We start from the raw sequence: 20,492 nt of genomic DNA, 5'->3' as shown, positions 1-20,492 counted from the left end.
CTACTCACAGAGCCCCCCATTAGGGCTAGCTTGAAGAAAAATGAAAAAAAAAAATCCATTGCTATTCCTTGTCAGAGCTGTGGTCAGAGCCATCCACAGGTGTCTTTAAGTGTATATGGGCACATCTTGGGCCAGGATCAAGCCTGGGGACAAGCTCTTTTCCTCCATCTCCAAGCCCCTTCCCCCATTCAAGAAAAAACAGTTCTCATCAGACACCCTAATTCTTCCCACTCAAAGGACTCCAGTGTACTTTCATAGGTGGGGTAATTTCAAGAGAGGGATCAACTGACCCAGTTGGGATCACAACATCTGGGCTAGAACCCAGGAGTTCTGATTTCTAGCCTAGACAATTAACAAAGTAAAACTAATCCAAAGTTTTCTTGAATGGGATTGAGAGGAAAGAGGAAATCAGGGGAAGTCGTCATAGTGGCCTGGGACTCTCAGAAAACCAGTGAGTTCTGGTTAAGAGCCACTTACGCAGGACCTTGGGGAGACAGAAGGGTCTAGTAGAGGTCTCAGGAAGAGAGAAAACGGAGGCAAATGTGAAACTGGGTCATGGTTGAATATAAGGTCCCAAAGAGATGAAGCACCAATAATATTGGCCTGTTCAGACAGATGGAAAGAGGATAGGGCCACAAGAGATTGAAGGAGAAGGAAAAGATCAGGACGGCAAAAACATGAAACAAGAAAAATAGGCCAAGTAAAGGGGGGGGGGGACAGGCCAACCCAATGTATATGAAACCTAGAATATATATCTGGGTATGTCCCTTGGGCTCTTCTGAAACCCCTCTCATACCTGGCCTCCTCAGAGGAATGGAAGAAAAGCTTAGGCAGAGTTAGTAGAAAGGCAAGGCAAGGGACCCATGAGCTCTGATGCTGGATGAAAGAGTGGATAAGGGAGCCAAGACTAGATTTTCAGAATCCTAAAATGAGGCAGGTCTGGGAGCTTTCTGGTGACAGTGTCTGACTCGTAAATGCTTAAACAATGTTTGTTGATTGATTAATAAATAATTATCGATCGGTGTCACAAGCCTCTTTCCAAATGTGGAAAGGAGCACAGGGATGCTTAGGGCCCTCTCTCCTCAGATAACCCTTGATCTGAATCTGCCCTATGTTTCTAATCTCATTGCCCCTGGCATTGTACTTATCTCACTTGTGTTTGATCCCTTCCTTCACAAACTGAAAACTCCCTGAAGGCAGGGATGTTGCTAGCTTGCTTTTTCACCTTCAAGTTCTCCCCATCTCCCTGAGGCTTTTCACAGAGTAGGCACTTGATGTCGGGGCTGACTTGACTGGAACCAGGAGCTGCTAAAGGACATCCAAGTAGAGAGAGGGTGTCCCTGGGGCAGAGCTCAACCCAGCTCCCTCCAGGGAAGGGGTTCCCTCAGAAACAGCAAAAACTGCCTCTGCCAGCAGTTTCCAGACCCAGAACTGCTGAAGGAGGAGGCCCAAGTTACAATTCGTCTGCCACACAGAATGTAGGCCTCAGCAGGGATGACTCAAGAACAGTCCATTTTCTAGGCCAGCCTTCTTCCCCTCCCCCCCAGCCCCCAACATACAGAGAGTTGTCCCTGCCAGAACTCTGTGTGTTCAGGACCCTGTGTTCCTATCTGTCTAGGCAGGGAGGAAATAGCCAGCTCTCCTGCCTCAGCCTTGCCTCTCTGGATCTGCACAGATAGGTGGGCCCAGGGGAAAGAGCCCCAGGGACCTGCCTGGGTGACAGTACAGACTGATTGGCCCCTGGAAAACAGAGACCCCAGAGGTGAATGGAAGGAACAGGGAAAACTTGTTTGAATGAAGATAACAGGGACTCCAGAGTCTGACCCACCACAGCCCATAAAAGGCAGACAAGTCTCTGCTGGGCCCTCCCATCTGAGGGAGGACCCATCATCCAGCCCCTCTCCTGTACCTTTCTACTCCCCCCCAACCCTTGGTTATTGGAGCTGGGCTGGACCATCCCTGGGGGATACTAAAGGGAACAGCCCTCCGGGCTAGGCATGCCCTACTCCGACCTCCCACCGGCCCCTGTTCAGCAGGATACTGATCCTCAGATTCAGCTCAGACTTGAGGAAGACCACCAGAAGACCGGCAGTGCCGAGTTCCTGCCCAGACCCAGGTCCTGAGACCCTGGGACAGAGGAGAGGAAATGGGAACTCAGAGGGATGATGGCCCCTGGGAGGGAGGTGGGGTGCCGGCCCATCCATCATCCCCAAGCACCCAGCCCAGAAGAATCAGCGAGGAGGGGAGAGGTACAAGAGGAGGAGGGAAGTCCTGGAAGGAAGTCGAAGAAGCCGGGGGAGGTGGACAGGAGAGGGACAGGAGGGCCAGTTACTGCTTCTCCACAGCGCCCTGCTCAGCGGCACTCTCCTTGCTGTCACCCTGGTCCTGCTCCTGGCCCTGGGCCTGCCCGTGCCACGGGGTCTCCTTGAACACAAACCAACAGTTCCCGGCCCACAGGAAGAAGTTGATGAAGCCAAAGAGCTGCAATGAGAGCAGAAGGGATGGTCAAGCCCTGTTGTGAAGAGAGAGATCTCGTCACATCCACTTGTGTGTGTCCCCACATAGGCAGGCACATGAGGGAAATTGCCCTCAGTCGTGTGGGGTCTCAGGTGGGAGCCTGTGTGTGGATAGGCTACTGACAGGGATAGAAAGAGGTTGAAAGCTGGAGACTGGGGTGGTGGAGAAGAATCCCAAAGCAGGAGGCGACAGCCATCACGTGCACTTATGACCGGTTGCGTGTAGTAGACAGGTATGTACACAGGATAGAAAAAAAGAAAGGGGTTGGGAGGCAGAGAGCAAGAGATCGTGCCAGAGGCAAGGAATCCAAGGGCAGGGGAACTGTCGCCATCATGCTAAATGGTACCCTAGCGGTCTGAAAGACTTAATACAGATACAATAGTGTGTATCCAGATCTATAGCCAACATATGTCCAGTGAGTAGCTGGCTCTCCGGGAAGATCTGGCTCCCTGGGTGATAGAGAATAATGAAGAGGGGGTTAATTGGCTGAGCATCAGAGAGGCCTTTGTGTTGGACTTGAAGGAGCTTTACATGGCCAATGTCTGTCACCACTTTTTTTCAACCATTAGAGTTGGTGGCCTGCCCGTTCAAGGAAGCCCCTCCCCTCAGGGTCTTTCTCCCGACCCCTCAAGGAGGCCTAGGGCCAGGCCTAAATGCCCTTCTTGCAGCCCCTACTCTAGGCTGGGTGATATGAGTTATTTCTCTGGTGTCAGGCCCCTTCTCGCTCTGACCCTAACCTCCTCTAATAAAGAATCTGACCTTTCCAGCCATCTTGCTGGCTCCCATTCCCTGTTCTCCTTGATAATATTCTTTCTGGTTCATACATATACATCCACACCTATAACCCCAGAGGAGTGGGAGGTGGCAAGCAGAGATTCTGTTTGGAGATAGAGGGAAGTGAGGAAATAAGGAAGAGGTTAAAGCTGTATCCCACACCCTTCCACTGTGCCCAACCTTCTCTACATGAGTGATTATCCTGTGTTCTGTACCTGAGGCCAAGAAAGGCAGGGCTTCTCAGGGAGCCTGAAGCCCCTCCAGCCAGTAGCAGGAGATTAGTTATTCTAACCTTCCTGACCACTAGGGAGAAGTAGCATTGAGTGGGGAGGGGTGAAGAGGTGGGCCAGGCTCCAAGCAGGAGCCAGCCTCTGTGGCCCTGGGGACAAGTGCATTCATCTTTCAGAATGTTGGCTAGGATGAGTCTCTGTGCTGATTCCCCCTTCTCCCAGGGACAACGACTCTTACCACAGAGATGTTGGCAAGCCCCATGGAGGGGGTGGCCCCGGCACTGCAGACCGCCTCATCCCCGTGGCACACTGACATGGCGGCAATCAGGCTAGAAGGGCGAGTGGCCCCTTTCACGTCCGTCAGACCTTTGCCCCATGCCGCTGCTGCCACCAGCCAGAAGAAGGTGAAGGAGACGGTCACACAGAAGTCCTAAAGTGGGTGGGGAGAAAGGGAATACTGCTCAGAGGGAATTCCACTGACAGCTCTCCCACCTCCTCCATTCCAATCCATGACTCAGCTAGATCTTGGGGAATAAGGAGGGGGTGCAAGCCAAGGCCTGGGTCTCCCTGGGCAAGCCAAACACTAGCCCCAAGGTAGCTTCTTCCCTGGGGGCTGCCCCCATCCAAGGCTTGCCAGCCCATTCTTCCAGGGGGCCCCTTAGACAGCTCCAGCCCAAAGGCCTGTCCTGTGTCTCTCACTATCAGGAGCTCGATTCAACCCTGAGGTTGCCTAGGTTACTCCCCCTCCCCTCCCTCCTCCTGCACTCTCCTTTGCTCCCAGCAACATCGGAGGGCTCTGCCGAAGCTGAGGGGGGCAAGAGAGGGAGAGATGAGGTGGAAAGGGAGCATGACAGCCCAGAGACACCCCTCTCTGGGATGGTTCCAGCCAGCATAGAAGAGAGAGGGGAGGGCTGGGAGGGGATGGCTAATGGATAGCTATAGGAATCAGAAATTGCTTTATACTATAAGAAGACTAAATCATTCCAGATTGACCCAACTCAATGTCAGAGGTTGCAGGGGATCCCCAGTATGTCACTCTTCTCTCCATCACTCAAGTCATTTTATTGACTCCTTTCCCCTGTGCCCTCAACCCTATCCACTTACCACCAGAGGAAAACGCTTATTCTTAGAATACAGGTTGTGGAAACGAAGGTAAAGAATCAAAGCAGCCATGGTGTAAAAGAAGGAGAAGATGCCCAGGGTTACAAAGAACTCAGCAGGTGCTGAAAAGTCTCCCATGAGGTTCAGGGTCTTGGAGGTGGATTCTTCATCACAAAGGGGCATCTCATACTGGACCCGGTTCAGCCTGCCCAGTGGGAGGAGGAAAAAGCCCTGAGTCAATAGGGACCCTGGCCAGAAGGAGATCAGAGAGCATGATGGCCAGCACATCAGAAGCATTTAATAAATCCTGGCTGACTTGTTGATTGATTGCCAGGGCTCAGATGCTACTCTGGTGCCTGAGATTTGGAGAATCAAGAGAGTGGACACTCATGAATTAGCTGTCTCTCTGAAAACCTTGTGATCAGTGTAAGACTATAGCAAATTCTTTCCACTGGGCGAGAGACAGTGGGGTAAAAATTCTGTTTCTTCTCAACCAGGACCTTCACACCCCACCCCATGTCCAACCTATAAAACTTTAGGAAGTGAAACTCCCTACCTATGCCCATGCCCTGACTCTCCGGGCTCTACATACACACACAAACACACACACACCTCCCTGATCCTCCCCAACGACAATGGCCAAAGACTAGGATGGCTATCTTGTTTGTTTTTTGAATTTTTTAAGGCAATGGGGTTTGAGTGACTTGCCCAAGGCTTCACAGCTAGGCAATTATTAAGTGTCTGAGGTCAGATTTGAACTCAGGTCCTCCTGACTCCAGGGCTGGTGCTCTATCCACTGTGTCACTTAGCTATCCCCTGTAGCTAATTTAGAAATAAAATTAGAACTGCTAGATTCCAGGCCTGTATTAGATTCCTGAGAGAGACTATCTGGAATAGATGGAATTGTCTACAATGTCTAGTCAGATCCAAAAGAAATTTTCTTTATGGGGGATCACATATGGGGGATTTCTAGAAGGGCCTATCTTTTTGACTCTAAAAAAAGAATCTAAAGCTTCTCCACTTTCTTGCCAAGAAGCACTATCCTACATTATAGTGATCTAGTTACCAACAAAATTCTTCATTCCAAGAGAGAGACAAAGTGGAGGTTTGGAGAAATTCTTCCTATCTTCTTCTCTTATTTATTTGCTTGTTCATGCATACATATACTCTTTTTTTATTTTTTTATGTTTTTGTTTTTAGGTATTTTGCAAGGTAAAATGGGGTTAAATGGCTTGCCCAAGACTACAGAGATAGGTAATTATTAAGTGTCTGAGACCAGATTTGAACCCAGGGATTCCTGACTCCAGGGCCGGTGCTTTATCCACTGCGCCACCTAGTCGCCCCCATATATACACTCTTACATTCATTTATCCATCCATCCATGTATACATCCATCCATTCATTTTCTTGTTTATGGTTCAGACCTCTGGGAATGTTGAAATTGCTATGCAAATGTTGAATGTTGAAATTCACTCAAATGATGGATTAACCTGTAGTTTATGGCCTTAGAATACCATTAGGTTAAGTGATTTGCCCAATCATGGTAAAAAAAACCAGGATGGACCAAAGGTTGGACTTGAATCCAGGTCTTTCTGACTCCAAGACTGATCCTCTATCCACTATTTCTTGTTGCTGCTCTCCTTTCCATACTTTATCCCAAATGACATTTATTCCGTCTCTGTTGCTAATTACAATCTTGAGAAAGTTACTTAACCTACCCAGATCTCAGTTTCCTCATTGGTAAAATGAAAGATGTCGAGCTAAGTGACCTCTGAGGTGCTTTCCAGTTCTAGAACTAGTATCTAGTTATCCCCCTACTTGATCCCAAGTGACATTTGTACCCAATCAACATTTGATGTAAATTTTTAGAATCATAGACTAAGACCTGGAAGTCATCCAGTCCATCCCTCTCATTTTAGATATGAGGAGAAAGAGCCCAGAAAAGTGAAGGTACTAAGTATCAGAGCTGGGATTCAAATACACAGACTTTCACATCCAGTCCTATTTCCACTCCTCTCCACAGCCTTCTTGGCCTAAGGCCCTGTTTTTAGTCTACTATCCAACTTTCCATTGATCTATCTGTCTGTCTATCTGTCTATCCATCTATCTTTGTGGGTATAAGATGCATAAATATGTGTGTATATAAATATATACCTAGTGATAGAAATTGGACCTATTATTAAGAACTAACTCCTGGATGAAGAAACTGGTTCTGCCCATGCAGGCCAGCCCCTTCTCTACAACTTGAAAGTCTTAGGAGAGTTTCCCAGAGCACTGAGAGATAAAGTGATCAGACCAGGGTTCCATACCCAGGATAGGTCAGAGGTATTGGTAGAACTGAGGTCTTCCCAGCTCAGAGACTAGCTCTCTGTCCACTAGGGTATGGAGTTTTTCTAGTTCTCAATCTCTGATCTGAATTATAATAGTTGACATTTTTGGAGGCACAGATCTTTGTATATATATATATATATATATATATATATATATATATATATATATAATATGTTCATATACTTCAAGATTTGGGGGGGATATTTGATTACACTGATGTAAATATTTATTTCTTCAAGATAGATTGCAGCTTCTTTGTGACTAAATCAATGATCTTCTTGAGTCTCTATAGCCCAAATATTTATCATCAGATGGTCAGTCCTTTGGTGGTGACCTAAGCTGGTCCTTAGAAGAGAAGTGCACAGTCTATTGTCAGGCCCACACTCACAGGATCCTATATGTAAAGGCCAGCTCCTTCACTTTACATATGAGGAAACTGAGGCAGACAGAAAGGGTCCCACAAGTGATGTCTGAAGCAAGATGTTCCCTACTCAGGTATTTCCTACTCCAACTTCTCTCTATCTGGTTTTCATTGCCTAACTGCCTTACCTGTCAGAATGATCCAAGAGAAAGGGGAAACAGGTGGAAGATATCCACTTTCATCAAACTATTCATTTTTTTCTTCTAGAAAGCATTTATAGCCTTTAGGAAAGAGCTGGGGCCAGTGCCAATGTGGAGACCCTGGCTCTTATCCTCCCCGTTCTGAGTATTCACCCACTACAGCTGTGGAACCTACATCTGCTACTGCCAAGTAAGAAAACCATGAAGCTGTAAGTGGTTAGACTTCCCTTTCACAGCTGGCAAGAGGTCTACAAACCAAAGTTACAACCCAAAGCCAAATTCACTCTGGGATAGATTTCAAGTGGTCTGTGAATATGATTTTTAAAATATTTTTGTTATCTGCATTTTAACATAATTTGTTTCCTCAGTAATGTATTGTATTTTATGCATTTAAAAACATGGTTCCAAGAAAAGGTCCATAGGCTCCTCCAGGTTGCTCAAAGAGATTCAGAACACACACAAAAGGTAAATAACCCTTGCATTAAATGATCATCAAAGTCCTTTCCTCCTCTTAATCTTATGATGCCTACCTCCTTCCACATCTGTCCACGACAAAGTAGGTGATGCCACCTGAGTGGGACCACCCTAGTGACAATGGCCATCTGCTTACCTGAAGGGATAGCCGAATAAAACAAGGATGGAGCTCACATCCTTTGCTTCGTTGTTGCATCGCACCGTTGCCCCCGTCTCCCCGCTGTAGGAGCCGCAGCACCCGAAGGCGAAAATAGCAAAGAGCTGGGAATGGAGGGAAAGAGAAAGACCTATTCAAGAGACAGTAGAACAACACTGCCTGACCCACAACCCCTAAAAGTTTCCAGAAGGAACACCCAGTAAAAAGAGTGCTCTGACTTCAGTCAGAGGATTTGGGTTTCATTTCTCTCTGCCACCTACTCTCTGTGTGAATTTGAGCAAGTTACTTGGCCCATAAAGGCCTTTTTTCCCTCATCTTTAAAATGAGGGGAATGGACTATATCCTTCTAGTTCTTCCAGCTCTATGCCCCCCCCCCAACCAGAATGTTAGCATTTCAGGTCAGGCTTAAGTGTGGATGAGCGGGGATGTGGGGGAAAGAAAGGGGAATCATGAAGATGAGTACAAATTTTACAAGTAAGCAAACCAGCCAAATAAATAAGGTTAGAATGGAGTGGGGTTGTGGAGGAGTGATTTCAAAGAAAAATCCTCCCCATTCCAAAAAAGAAGACCCAGGATGACCCAAAGGTATTCTCTATTCATTGGGAGAATCATTGATGTCCATCTTCCTTAAGATGCTGGTTCAATCATAGAATTTTTCCAAGTCAGAGTACCATGCAGAATCCTCTAGCCTGGGGTAGAAAGTTAAAAGCCCAAGAGAACCAGGTGAGCCTTTAGATTTGTATTTCCAAATCAAGTAAGAAGTATCTCTCAGCAACCTTTCCTGCTGCAACCACCAAGAGGGAAATTGTTTCCTATTTTTCCTTGGATCAGACATACTTGCCCAGTAGGTGCTGTTGGACAAAGGTGACATGGAAGGATGAGGAGAGACTTGGGCAGGAGGATGTGGAGGGCTTCACAATGACACAGGATTTAAGTAGAGTTGAATTCAGAGCTGAAAGTGTAAATCCCTAGTCCCCATATTTACAGCTCCCTTTCCCAAACTGGGATGCGTTTCCAGGTCTACTTTGGCCTTGCTGTGACAAAGTAACTTGGCTCATAAAACAGGAAACACCTTCCTCTTGGGTTCTTAACCTTTGTTTTTCCCCACTAGAGTTTCCAGACCGTGTTTCATAATTCTCCTTATCACATCTGTTGGCCTGCTATCATTTCCTATAGTAAAGCAACAGAATAACTTGAATTATGTTTTTTTCCCTTTAGTTTGCTTAGCACCCCCAACTCTTTCCCTCCCTTTTTTCAGGCTGTGGTAGTAGGAGGTAGTAGGAGGTTCAGTGGAATGCAAATTCCCAATGGGCTCCTTCTTTCTGACACTTTCAAACTTCCTGCTAGGGAGAAGGATACTTGAGTAACTACAGTCTAGTTAGAGAAGGGGGCCAGCAGTTGGTACTAATTAGTTCTTATCAATTTTCCTCTTAAGCTTACACTTGAGTATACTTACCCTTGGCTTGTCTACAATATAAGCATTTATTCTTATCAGCCTATATTATCTTTTCAGTGTTTTTTATTCATGATCTGAACCTTCCACGGGTTCTTCAGTTCCCAGGTGTTTTAAATTGTAACCACCTGGTGGGCTAAAATATCATCCCTCGGTGATGCTGTGTCGGGATTTTGTTTAACGTTGTCTCTGACTCTTCCTGACTCCGTTTGGGGTTTTCTTGAAATGGATATTGGAGTAGTTGTCATTTCCTTCTCCAGCTCATTTTACAGATGAGGAAACTGAGGTAAACAGGGTTAAGTCACTTATCCAGTTTGCCCAACTAGTATCAGAGGTCTGATCTGAACTCTCCAAGAGGAGACTTCCTCCCTCTTTTCCTTCCTTCCTTCCTTCCTCCCTTCCTTACCTGCCTAAAATCCCACACTAAGATGCCCAAAACTCAGTCTTAATGATGGGGTTATAGAGTTCCTAAACTCATTTGTTCAAAGATCTTTGGTTTATGAACTATAGGGATAGAACCTATAAAATATGGGCCATGACTCAATGTACCTTTGGAACATTAGGCAGGATAAAATATAAGGTGTCTGGGAAATTTTGGAACAAAAGAGAGAAAATTCAACCCATTTTTTGAAGTAAAACACTGTCCTATATAGTATTTTTTTATATTTGTGCAATTTCATTGAAGTTAGAATATCACTAACACTGAAATTCCCCACCTCAACACCATCCATCCTTCCTATTTCCACCTTTTCTTGGTTTCATAATCTGGAGAACACTGACATAATGGGGGAAAAAACCCCAAACCAAAAAAAAAAAACGTCTGGACTGAGAGTCAAAAATTCTTTCTCTTCCTGGATCTGCCTCTTGGTTTTAGGAAATTTCTCCATCTCTTTAGGCCTGACTAAAAGACTTCAAAGATTCCTTCCACTTTGTACATTCCTCAATTTTGTGATGACCATTCTAAAGGCTTTTTTCCCCCCTTAGCTTACATCAGGTAAAGGCCCCACACTGCCCTCTGGTGTTGTTTTGTTTCATTATACCCAATTTATATCTGTAAAACCTGATCAAGTTTGAAGGGATTAAATCTTTAAAGTATTATCTTGAAAAGCCATTTGGTCCACTTTCCTGCTTCCAGGAGGTATATGCTCGCTCTCTCTCTCTCTCTCTCTCTCTCTCTCTCTCTCTCTCTTTCTCTCTCTCTCTCTCTCTCTCTATATATATATATATATATATATATGTATATATATATATATATATATATATATATATATATATATATATATTTAGGGGAAACACAACCTCCTTCTTCACCCATTCCAACAGCTACTAATCTCCACTGCCTAAAAAGCCTTCCTTCCATTTGATCTGAGAGGCAGTCTAGTACAATGGATAGAGGAAGTGGAAATGAGTTAGGGAAATCTGGATTCATACTCTGCCTCTGTCTCCCAAATGACACACAAGTCATTTGACCTCTCAATGTCCTAGACTACATGCTACAAATAAATTGCCTAGCTCTCAAACTTCATTGATGAAATCATTTATCTGGGCCCCCAAAATGTCTACTATATATAGTGGGAGGTAGAACTTAACCTCATTTCCTCTTGATGAAACTAGAGAGTAGCTGCTCACCATTCTTAACAACAAGGGTTCTTAACCTGTGGGTCCACAGATCCCCCACAGCAACTGTGAATAGATTTCAAGGCTTGCATGAACTTAGATGAAAATACGTATGCATGCATGTATATATATATATATATATATATATATATTCAATATAATTTTTTTCTTTGTAAACCAGTGTGTTTCATTTTGTATCTTTAAGAAACATTATTCTGAGTAGGGTCCACAGACCTTACTGAACAGTTAAATTTAGGATCCATGACACATCTATAAAAATGCTAAGAATCCCTTCTCTGTAGTAATCCTTCATGTATTAGTGACTCTGGAGTAGTGTCCCAGAAGGCACTTTACTTTCTCTGGACTGCAGTCACCTCATCTAGAAAGTGAGATGTTTGAACTAAATGATCTCTAAGGACCCTTCTAGATCCAAGAACCTATGATTTCTATTTCTGTTACCCCATAAACTTCCTCCTCCTGAAGTTCAACAATCCCTACAATTAGCCTTTCCTCAAAGGATTTCCCTAACCCTTTCCTCATCTCTATAACTTTCTGACTCCTCTTTGTATTTTCCTTCTCTTAGCTTAGGTTCTTATGAACACAACTGGTCCTTAAAGGGACTTATATTCTATAACAGATACTAATTAGTTGCCTAAAGACCCAAAGGAATGAATATAGCCAACTTGTAGCAATAAATATTCTTATATCCTGCAATGTACTGACTTGAATCCTCTCTTAATCAGCACTTGGGACACTTATGGTGGTGGATAATAATTGATATTTGTAATGATGGTGCTAAAGTGCCTTCTGAATCAGATTAAAGTATGCACGGTAAATATGGTGTTAAGTATATTCTATTCTGAGTCTTTGAAAATGAGTAATAGTATTAATATGTTTCACATGATTGCACTGTATAATCTATATCAAATTGCTTACTGTCTCAGGAAGGATGTGGAACTCAAATTTTTAAAAAAAGAATGTTAATAATTGTCTTAACATGTGTTTGAGAAATATAAAATATTATTTTATACTAATACTATAATAGATAATATCCATATAGTGCTTATTTATATTAGGTATTATGCTAAGTATTATTTTTTATTATTATTATTATTATTTATTGTATTTGATCTTCAAAACAACCCCATTTTACATATGAAAAACTAAGGCAAACAGAGATTAATTAATTTGCCCAAGGATCACACAGCTGTGTCCAAGGTTAGACTTGAACTCATGTCTTCATGACTTCAGCCCTAGAAAACACTGTTCACTGTTCCACCTAGCTGTAACCCACACTTAAATCTCATTGTAAATCACCATTAACCAGTATTTTAAAAAATTAAATTTAAATACCCTATTCTCCAGCTATACACTATAATATGCTTACTTTGTCAGGGAAGGCTGTGGTCCTTGGGGAGAATCTAGTGCCAAGGACTTTTTTCTCTCATTGTCCCAGAAGGTTCAGCAGGGGAACATTGGGGAACAGCAGTGAAACCACCCCTGTGACCAGGGAATAATGCATTAACATGATTAATCAAGGAGTCTGAAAGAAGAGCTGCTTGCCAGTCAGGGACTCCAGGAAAGGGAGGTCAATCAGGAAGAGGTGGCCTTCCATCCCATCCCATCAGAGTTGTACTTATGGACCTTGGATGAACACATACAGAAACAAATTTTCAGCTTCCTCTTCCTGTAAATTGGTTGCTAAGAGAAAATATGGTCTTTAGTGATGTTCAGTGGATCTAGTGCTGGACCTGGAGTCAGGAAGACTCAGGTTCAAATCCAGCCTAAGATACTTCTTAGTTGTGTGACCCTAGACAAGTCATTTCACCACTTTCAACCTTAGTTTCCTCACCTGTAAAATGGAGATCATAATATCTTCTATCTCACATGGTTGAAGGGAAAATCAAATGAGATGCTATTGCTAAAGTGCTCAGTATAAGGTCCAGGATATAGTAAGCCTTTGATGAACATTTGTTTCCCTTCTTCCCTATCCCCATTTGAAAAGAGATGAGATGGGTCCTCAGGCTTGAGGATGAAAGGTTCCATTCATGCTCTCATCTAGTTTCTTTTCACTGAGGTATAATCAGTCCTGGGGAACAAATCACTTGTTTTTGATCCAGGACTCCTAGAAGTTAGGTACCCTTCTCTTAAACTTCCCCTCCACAACCATTCCAATCCATTTTTTTTATCATGACATTTTGATTCTGTTGATTTGTTCAAGATGAACCCAGTAATAATACTGTTTGTCATAATGATGCCTGAGTACTAGGTGACAAGGACACAATGGAGAAAAGGGAGAACCATTATAGAAGACATGTTGGTGATATATGGTGGGGAGATGACCTTTTCCAACCTAAATCAATCAACAGACATTTCTAGTTAGGTATTGTATGCCAGATATTGGGCTAGAACTTTGTATATAAATACAAAAGAGAGATAGTCCCTACTCAAGGAGCTGAAATTCTACTGAATGTTTCACACACACACACACACACACACACACACACACATTTATACTTATATATGTCACAAAATGATGGGGGAGGGGCACATTAATAACTGGAGGGATTAGAAAAGGCTTCTAGAAGGAGATGGTACTGATGCTGATCCTGAAGGGAACTAGCGATTTCAAGAGGAGGTGAGACCAAAGAACATTTTCCATATGGAACACAGCCAGTGAAATGGTATGGAGGGCAGGAGATAGAATATCATAGCTGGAGAATTGTTTTGCTGAAATATAAAATAAATGAGGATGAATAATATGAAACAGGGCTGGAAAGATAGGCTAAAGACAAATTGGGAAGAATGTTAAATGCCCAAAAAGCAATTTGTATTTTCTTTCATAGGAATTAGGGAGCCAATAAGACTTCTTGAGAAGAGGAGTGATGTGGTCAGAGCTGGACTTTAGTAATACCCATTTGGCAGCTGTGGGGAGGCTGGACTGGAGAAAGAAGCACTAGATACAGAGATCAATTAAGGAATTACCGCAATGGTCTAGGCAAGAGGCAGTGAGGGCCTGGACTAGAGTAGTTGTGATATAAATAGAGAGAAGGGGCAGATTGGAGAGATGCTGAGGAGATAGAATTAACAAGACTTGGCAGCTGATTGACTGTGGGGGTGAGGGAGAGTCTGGGATTGAGAATGACTAGGTTTCAAAACTGGGAAACAGGAAGGATGATTTTTTCCTCAGCAGAAATTGGGAAGTTAGGAAGAGGTGAGGGTTTGGGAGAAAAAGAATGAGTTCAATTCTGAAAGTCATGGTAGATCTGAACTTACACCACCTATGCCATTCTCTAGGGCAGCAGTTCTAAAATATTTTCTGGTCTACATACTTCTAGGTGATTTAATAATTTCATTATAATAACTAACATTTATGTAGTTTTAAGTTTTGCAAAATATTTTACAAATATCTCATTTTATCTTCATAATAGCTCTGGGATATTATTATTATCACCATTTACTTTTGAGGAAACTGAGGCAAACAGAAGTTAAGTGATTCACCTAAGGTCACACAACTTTCCCCGTATTTGAAACTCTATTTAAACTCAGGTCTTCTTGACTCCAGGCCCAGTGCTCTAACCACTTGAACATCTAGCTGTTGTTATAAACCAATTTATTTTTATTGTAAAGATATAGAGTTATAAAGTGATTTGGGGAAACCAAAGTGAGCTATTGGCCTGTGGATCATGCTCAACAGCTAGGTGGCACAGCAACTGGATGAAGCACCAGGCCTGGAATCAGAAAGACTCTTCTTTCTGCATTCAGACCCCACCTCAGACCCTTACTAGCTGTGTGACCTTGGGCAATTGCCTCATCTGTAAAATGAGCTAGAGAAGGAAATGACAAACCACTCTAGTATCTTTGCCAAGAAAACCCCAAATGGGGTCCTGAAGAGTTGGTCAAGACAACAAAGCTCAAAGATGCAAATCATCAACTGGGTTATTAAGTGTGGCTCACTTCCCAATGACATAATGTGATGCTATTTGAAGCAGCTAAGTGAATGTTAAGTAGTGACACCTGAATAAAACTACCAAAGTCTATTGGAATGACATGAGATTTTGTGAAGAAACCAATATTGGTAGGAATGATTGTGTTAGAACTGTATTAGTTCTCTAGAACAGCACAGACTCAACAAAGAGCTGTAGGATCTTGGGCAGTGTCTACTGGCTTGCCACTAAGTGAGCTGGGGGAAGGGCAAGAGGTGCTGTTCCCAGATGTTAGCTGTGATAGTTTCAGATAAGTAGGGAACAGTTCTTTGAGGAAACCCTGCCAAGAAAAGAAAAAACATCTCTGCTCCTCACCTTTTGACCATATCCTATCCTACTCTTTTAAGTTGGGAGCCTGGGAATGGAGTACTCCTTTCATTTCAGGTTTTATCTTGACAGCAGAACTTTGGATTTTTAGTGGAAATTACCATTCCAATAATGATTTAGTTTGGTTTTTTTTTTTCTCTCCCCCTCCCCCCACCGATAATGAGCATTTAATTCTTTCAAAAAGGAAATGGTTACAAAGCTCAAATGACAATTTATGTCCTTCCTTCACTGAAAACTCTTTCACCCCACACCAGTGTGACTGGTTCCTGAATATTATTGTGGTAACTCATCAACAAAGAAAGGCTCAGGGCTGGTGATACTCAAGCCCTCTTCCTCCCACCCCCCAACTCTAGTGGCCACCATGGCCATGGCAAAAATGCAAACTATGTTTAACTAGGAAGCAGACTGAGAAAATAGGCTGATTTCAGAGCCCAAACACTAGGATCCCAGATTTGCCTGAATGAGAGGGGATGGGACTATATTTTGAATAGCCCCTATCTTAGAGGTCAAGAATCATGAAAGTCAGGCAGTTCTTAACTCTTAGAGCATCTGCTCTGCCCCTGGAGATAGGTTGGATCATTTCTTCTAGTGTAGCCTTATACAAGGCTTCATTCAAATGCTCTGAACACTTGTGTGTGTTTGGGATTGAGGGAGAAGGAAGCAGGGAAGAATGGGTAAAGCTTTTCAGACTCTAAAGAAGATAATTTTATGGTCTAATAATCTTAGTGTTTTTCTCTCTTCTTTGACCCGTCCATCTCAAATTTCCCTTAGCTATGTTTCTATGATTTGGTGATAAGACTCTACACTTAGATTTGAGATTGTCTTAACCCTCTGGATCATTCAAAAATGGCTCTCCTCAGCCAACCCCTTGGAGACAGCATTAATATTATTTTCATGTGAACTCCTTCAGGGCAAGTGTAGGTGATCCTGTGAAGTGTATCAGGGCAGCAGGACCAGGAGGTTGGCCTCAGTCTGCTTGAACCCTGAAGCCATTAGTTAAATTAAATACAGCAGAAAGACACTGTCATGTCTCCTTGTCCAGGTATGGGAACTCTGGGGAGTGGGAGAAGGTTGTTGTGAAAGAAGGGAGAAATACAGCCTGGGACTCCAGCCTGGGGCTTGGGTCAGGATCTTGGACATCCTGAGGATAACCTCTCCTGACCCATATTGCTGACCTCTGAATTCCAGGCTTGCTGGTCCTCATCTGACTCATAAGTGAGCATTTATCTCCTGGGAGTTCTAAGAACTTTTAAACACCATGACCTCCTATTTTTCTCTAACCATCTCCTATTTTCTCCAGTTACTTCACTCCCTGCCTGATTAGATGTTTGTTGCTTATTTATACTGTGACCCTAAGTTTTAGGTGCTTATTTATACTGGAACCCTAACATTGAATTAATTTTTTTTACTTATTAGTATGTATCACTGGGAGCATAGATTAGCTACAAATTCCTCTGCTCTGGTTCACTATGTGGTCCCCAAAGTCCTTATGATTTGAAAGAGCTGAATGAATCTCGAAAGGCCTACTGAAGAGAACAAGAGTTCTAGGAAGGGCAGACTCTCCCTAGGGCTCATAATATAAATGAAAAGAGGAGGCTAGAAGAATTTATTTTAAATCCCCTCAGTTCTCTCCCCCCCCACCTCCCTTGTTTCAGATGTAGAAACTGTCACTCAAACACAGGAAGGATTTGCTCAAGGTTACCCAGTAAGTCCAATGGCAGAATTGAATTAGAATTCTAGAATGTTGGAATTGGAAGACAATTTAGGGATCATCCAATTAAATACACCCCTTTTGTAGCTGATAAGACTGAGTCTAGAGACAGTAAATGACTTCCCGCCAGTTCAGTTAGCTAGTGGCAGATTCAAGACAAAAGAACCCAGGCTTCCTGAACACTTAATTCAGTGCTCTTTCTACTGTAAGAGCTGCCCCCCGGTAGACTAACCCTGTAGTGCCAGGGCTCACTTGGCCTGCTAGGTTTTACATTTTAAAAACTTAAAGAGCTCTGTTCAGACATCTCCATTCATTTGACTCTTTTCCTTCCAAAGGGACCAGACAGATCTTTCCAGTATATCACATCCAAAAGGCGATCCCCTTAGTGACCCTGCCCATTGGTCCTGGAGCCTGAGAGTCTTTCCCAAGGTAGCCCCTCTTCTGCCTTTGCCCTCAGCGCCCTCCGGCCAGACTTGGCTGCTCCTTGTCCCTCCCTCTTTCCCACCCCCCTCCAGGGGCCCTGGGCCGAGGCTCGGTATGTGCCCGATCAGAGCTCTGGAAAGGTTACACCCAGGTCCTCTCGCCCCAGTGAAATGTGAGCGCATCGGGCCGGGGATCCTTGCACATAGAAGGGCCGACTCCCGGGCTCCACATGCTTTACTGCTTTGCAGTCCTGCAACCGGGTCCTAGGGAAGCAGCCCCCAGCCCACCCCTGCCCTCCCCTGCGCCCCCCCCCCCGCCCACATGTGTCACCACCCACCGCCCTCCCCCGGCCAATGACAGCACCCCCACCCCCACCCCAATCCCCGGCCAGCATGGCTCACCCCCAGAATGGACCGCATTACTTCGGGGCAGCGTCACAGCCCAGGCTCCCGAAATAGACACGGGGTTAGAGGACTCACTCACCCACTGGAGAACCTTGATGAAGCCTAGTGGCTCCTCCAGGCGCCCCCATCGCAGCCCCGAGAGGAGGCGGTCCACCTGGGGAGACAAGGTCCCTGCCATTAGGGCCAATGGGGTGGGGTCCGAGGTGGGCGCCCACGGGGAGAGACACAGGGAGAGAGACACCGGAGGGGGAGCAGACTGGGGAAAGGAGAAGCTGAGAGTCATACAGACATCAAAAGAAGACGAGAGAGAGCAGATGGCATGGAAAGGACCAGAAAGTACTCACGGAGGACTTAGCCCCAGGAGAAGCAGGGGCAGGGGCAGGGGCAGAGAGATTGGGGCAGTCAGGGAAACTGGGCAGGGGCAGAGAGATTGGGGCAGAGTCAGGGAAACTGGGCAGGGGCAGAAGCAGAAACTGAGGCAGGGGCAGAGAGAGAGACTGAGGCAGGGGCAGACGGGGCAGGAGCAGAGGGCACTGTACCTGCTGCCGGGGATCCCTGTCGGCAGAGCGGCCGGGGCTCTCGGGCGTAGACATGCTGCGGGCGCGGGCGCGGGCCGGGCGGCGGGGGCCGGGGCCGAGCGGGGGCCGGGCGGCCGGAGGGGCGGCTCGCGGCCGGTCTTGGACGAAGCCCACGCGGCGGCGGGCCGGGATCCAGGCTGGTCGGGCGCAGGAGCCGGGGGCGCTGCCGCCGCTGCCGCCGCTTCGGCTCCCGCAGCCCCTGGAACGAGCCCTCGAGCCTGATTCAAACTTCTGTCAAACTTGCAGGGAGACTCGGCGGGGGAGTCACGTGGCGAGCCCGCGCCCCGACCCCTCCCTCTGGCCTCCCCCGGCCCTCCGACCCCCCCCCCCCCCCGGCTGCTCTCCCTCCTCTCAGCTTGTCCGTCCTTAAAGGGAGCGGCGAGCCACGGCCAGCTCTGCTGCTGGACCGCCCGGCCCCGGCAGGCTCCCCCACCTCAGCCCCGCGCCCGCGCGCGCTCTCTGTCTGTCTGTCTCTCTGTCTGTCTGTCTGTCTCTCTATCTGTCTGTCTGTCTGTGTCTCTGTCTCTCTGTCTGTCTGTCTGTCTCTCTGTCTGTCTGTCTGTCTCTCTATCTGTCTCTCTCTCTGTCTCTGTCTCTGTCTCTCTCTGTCTCTGTCTCTCTGTCTCTCTGTCTCTCTCTCTCTCTCTCTCTCTCTCTCTCTCTCTCTGTCTCTCTCTGTCTCTGTCTCTCTGTCTCTCTCTCTCTCTGTCTCTCTCTCTCTCTCTCTCTCTCTCTCTCTCTCTCTCTCTCTCTGTCTCTGTCTCTCTCCCCTCACCCGAATGAATCCCTTCACCAAGCGCTAAGAGCCAGTCCCGGAGCCTTTCAGTCTTTTCTCTCTCTTCCATCCACTGTCCTGGTAACTGGATTTCTCTTTCTCTTCATCTTTAGCAGTAATGGAAGACCCAGATTAAAAAATAAAACAAATCTCCTCGGAGGACAATGTTTCTAAGACCCAACCCTAGAAAATATCAATAGGGACCGTGACATTAAAATTTACAGAGCAGGTACAGTAGGGTGGGAGTATCCTGTCGATCTCAATCACTTAATCAATAACATTTATGGAGGTCCTGCTAGGTCTCAGGCACTACCCCCAAGCACTGGAGACCTGGCTAGCAGGCAGTGAAGCCACCCGATCACTAGACCCAGCCTTGCCATTAGACCAAGGTGCTACATAAGTGAGCTTAAAACCCCATGAACCTGGAAAGCATTTTTGTTACCACCATCTTGGAAATATTAACCTTGGTGACACCCACCCACTCCGAAACACCCAGAATTTATAAACGGAGGAAAAAAAGAACTAATTGTCTATGATGATACAATATTTAATTCATTCTCTCATTCATTCATTCAATAAGCATTTATTAGAGACATGCTATAAAAGCAATATGATACTATGATCTGAGAAAGGAAATAAAGGATGGAGCTGTGAACTCATCCAACCTTTCTGGAGAGCTATCTGGAACTTCCTCCAAAAGGCATACCCTTTGATCCGGCAATTGGGTCTATTGGGTCTCTAAAGAGATGATTAAAAAGGGTAGAAACATCACTTGTACAAGGATATTCATAGCAGTCCTGTTTGTGGTGGCAAAGAATTGGAAGTCAAGTGAATGTTCTTCAATTGGGGAATGGTTCAGCAAACTGTGGTATATGTATGCCATGGAACACTATTGTTCTATTAGAAACCAGGAGGGATGGGAATTCAGGGAAGCCTGGAGAGATTTGCATGAACTGATGCTGAGTGAGATGACCAGAACCAGAAAAACACTGTACACCCTAACAGCAACATGGGAGTGATGATCAACCTTGATGGACTCACTCATTCCATCAGTGCAACAACCAGGGACGATT

At 45.3% G+C, this 20,492-nt stretch overlaps 1 protein-coding gene across 1 annotated transcript; it reads right to left on the bottom strand.

Annotated features, from left to right (window-relative positions):
- Positions 1-2,228: 2,228 nt before the first annotated feature.
- On the bottom strand, positions 2,229-18,659 carry SYPL2 (synaptophysin like 2). The gene is made up of 6 exons (XM_074188343.1): positions 18,606-18,659; positions 18,146-18,220; positions 8,125-8,249; positions 4,626-4,827; positions 3,760-3,951; positions 2,229-2,481 (listed from the first exon to the last, which is right to left on the bottom strand). The coding sequence occupies exons 1-6, from the start codon at positions 18,657-18,659 to the stop codon at positions 2,329-2,331; spliced, it is 801 nt and encodes a 266-aa protein (XP_074044444.1). The 3' UTR covers positions 2,229-2,328.
- Between the last annotated feature and the right edge of the window lie 1,833 nt (positions 18,660-20,492).

The sequence above is a fragment of the Macrotis lagotis genome, chromosome 5 (genome assembly GCF_037893015.1).
Source record: "Macrotis lagotis isolate mMagLag1 chromosome 5, bilby.v1.9.chrom.fasta, whole genome shotgun sequence".
Classification (NCBI taxonomy): Eukaryota; Metazoa; Chordata; class Mammalia; order Peramelemorphia; family Peramelidae; genus Macrotis; species Macrotis lagotis.
This window is presented reverse-complemented; position numbering and strand designations above follow the sequence as displayed.

Excerpts from the sequence above, each read along its gene's own strand:
- SYPL2 (XM_074188343.1), bottom strand. The coding sequence starts at position 18,659 with ATGTCTACGCCCGAGAGCCCCGGCCGCTCTGCCGACAGGGATCCCCGG. Across the intron at positions 18,221-18,605 it reads ACAGGGATCCCCGGCAGCAG|GTGGACCGCCTCCTCTCGGG; the intron begins GTACAGTGCCCT and ends TTGTCTCCCCAG. Across the intron at positions 2,482-3,759 it reads GGCTTGCCAACATCTCTGTG|CTCTTTGGCTTCATCAACTT; the intron begins GTAAGAGTCGTT and ends CTCTCATTGCAG.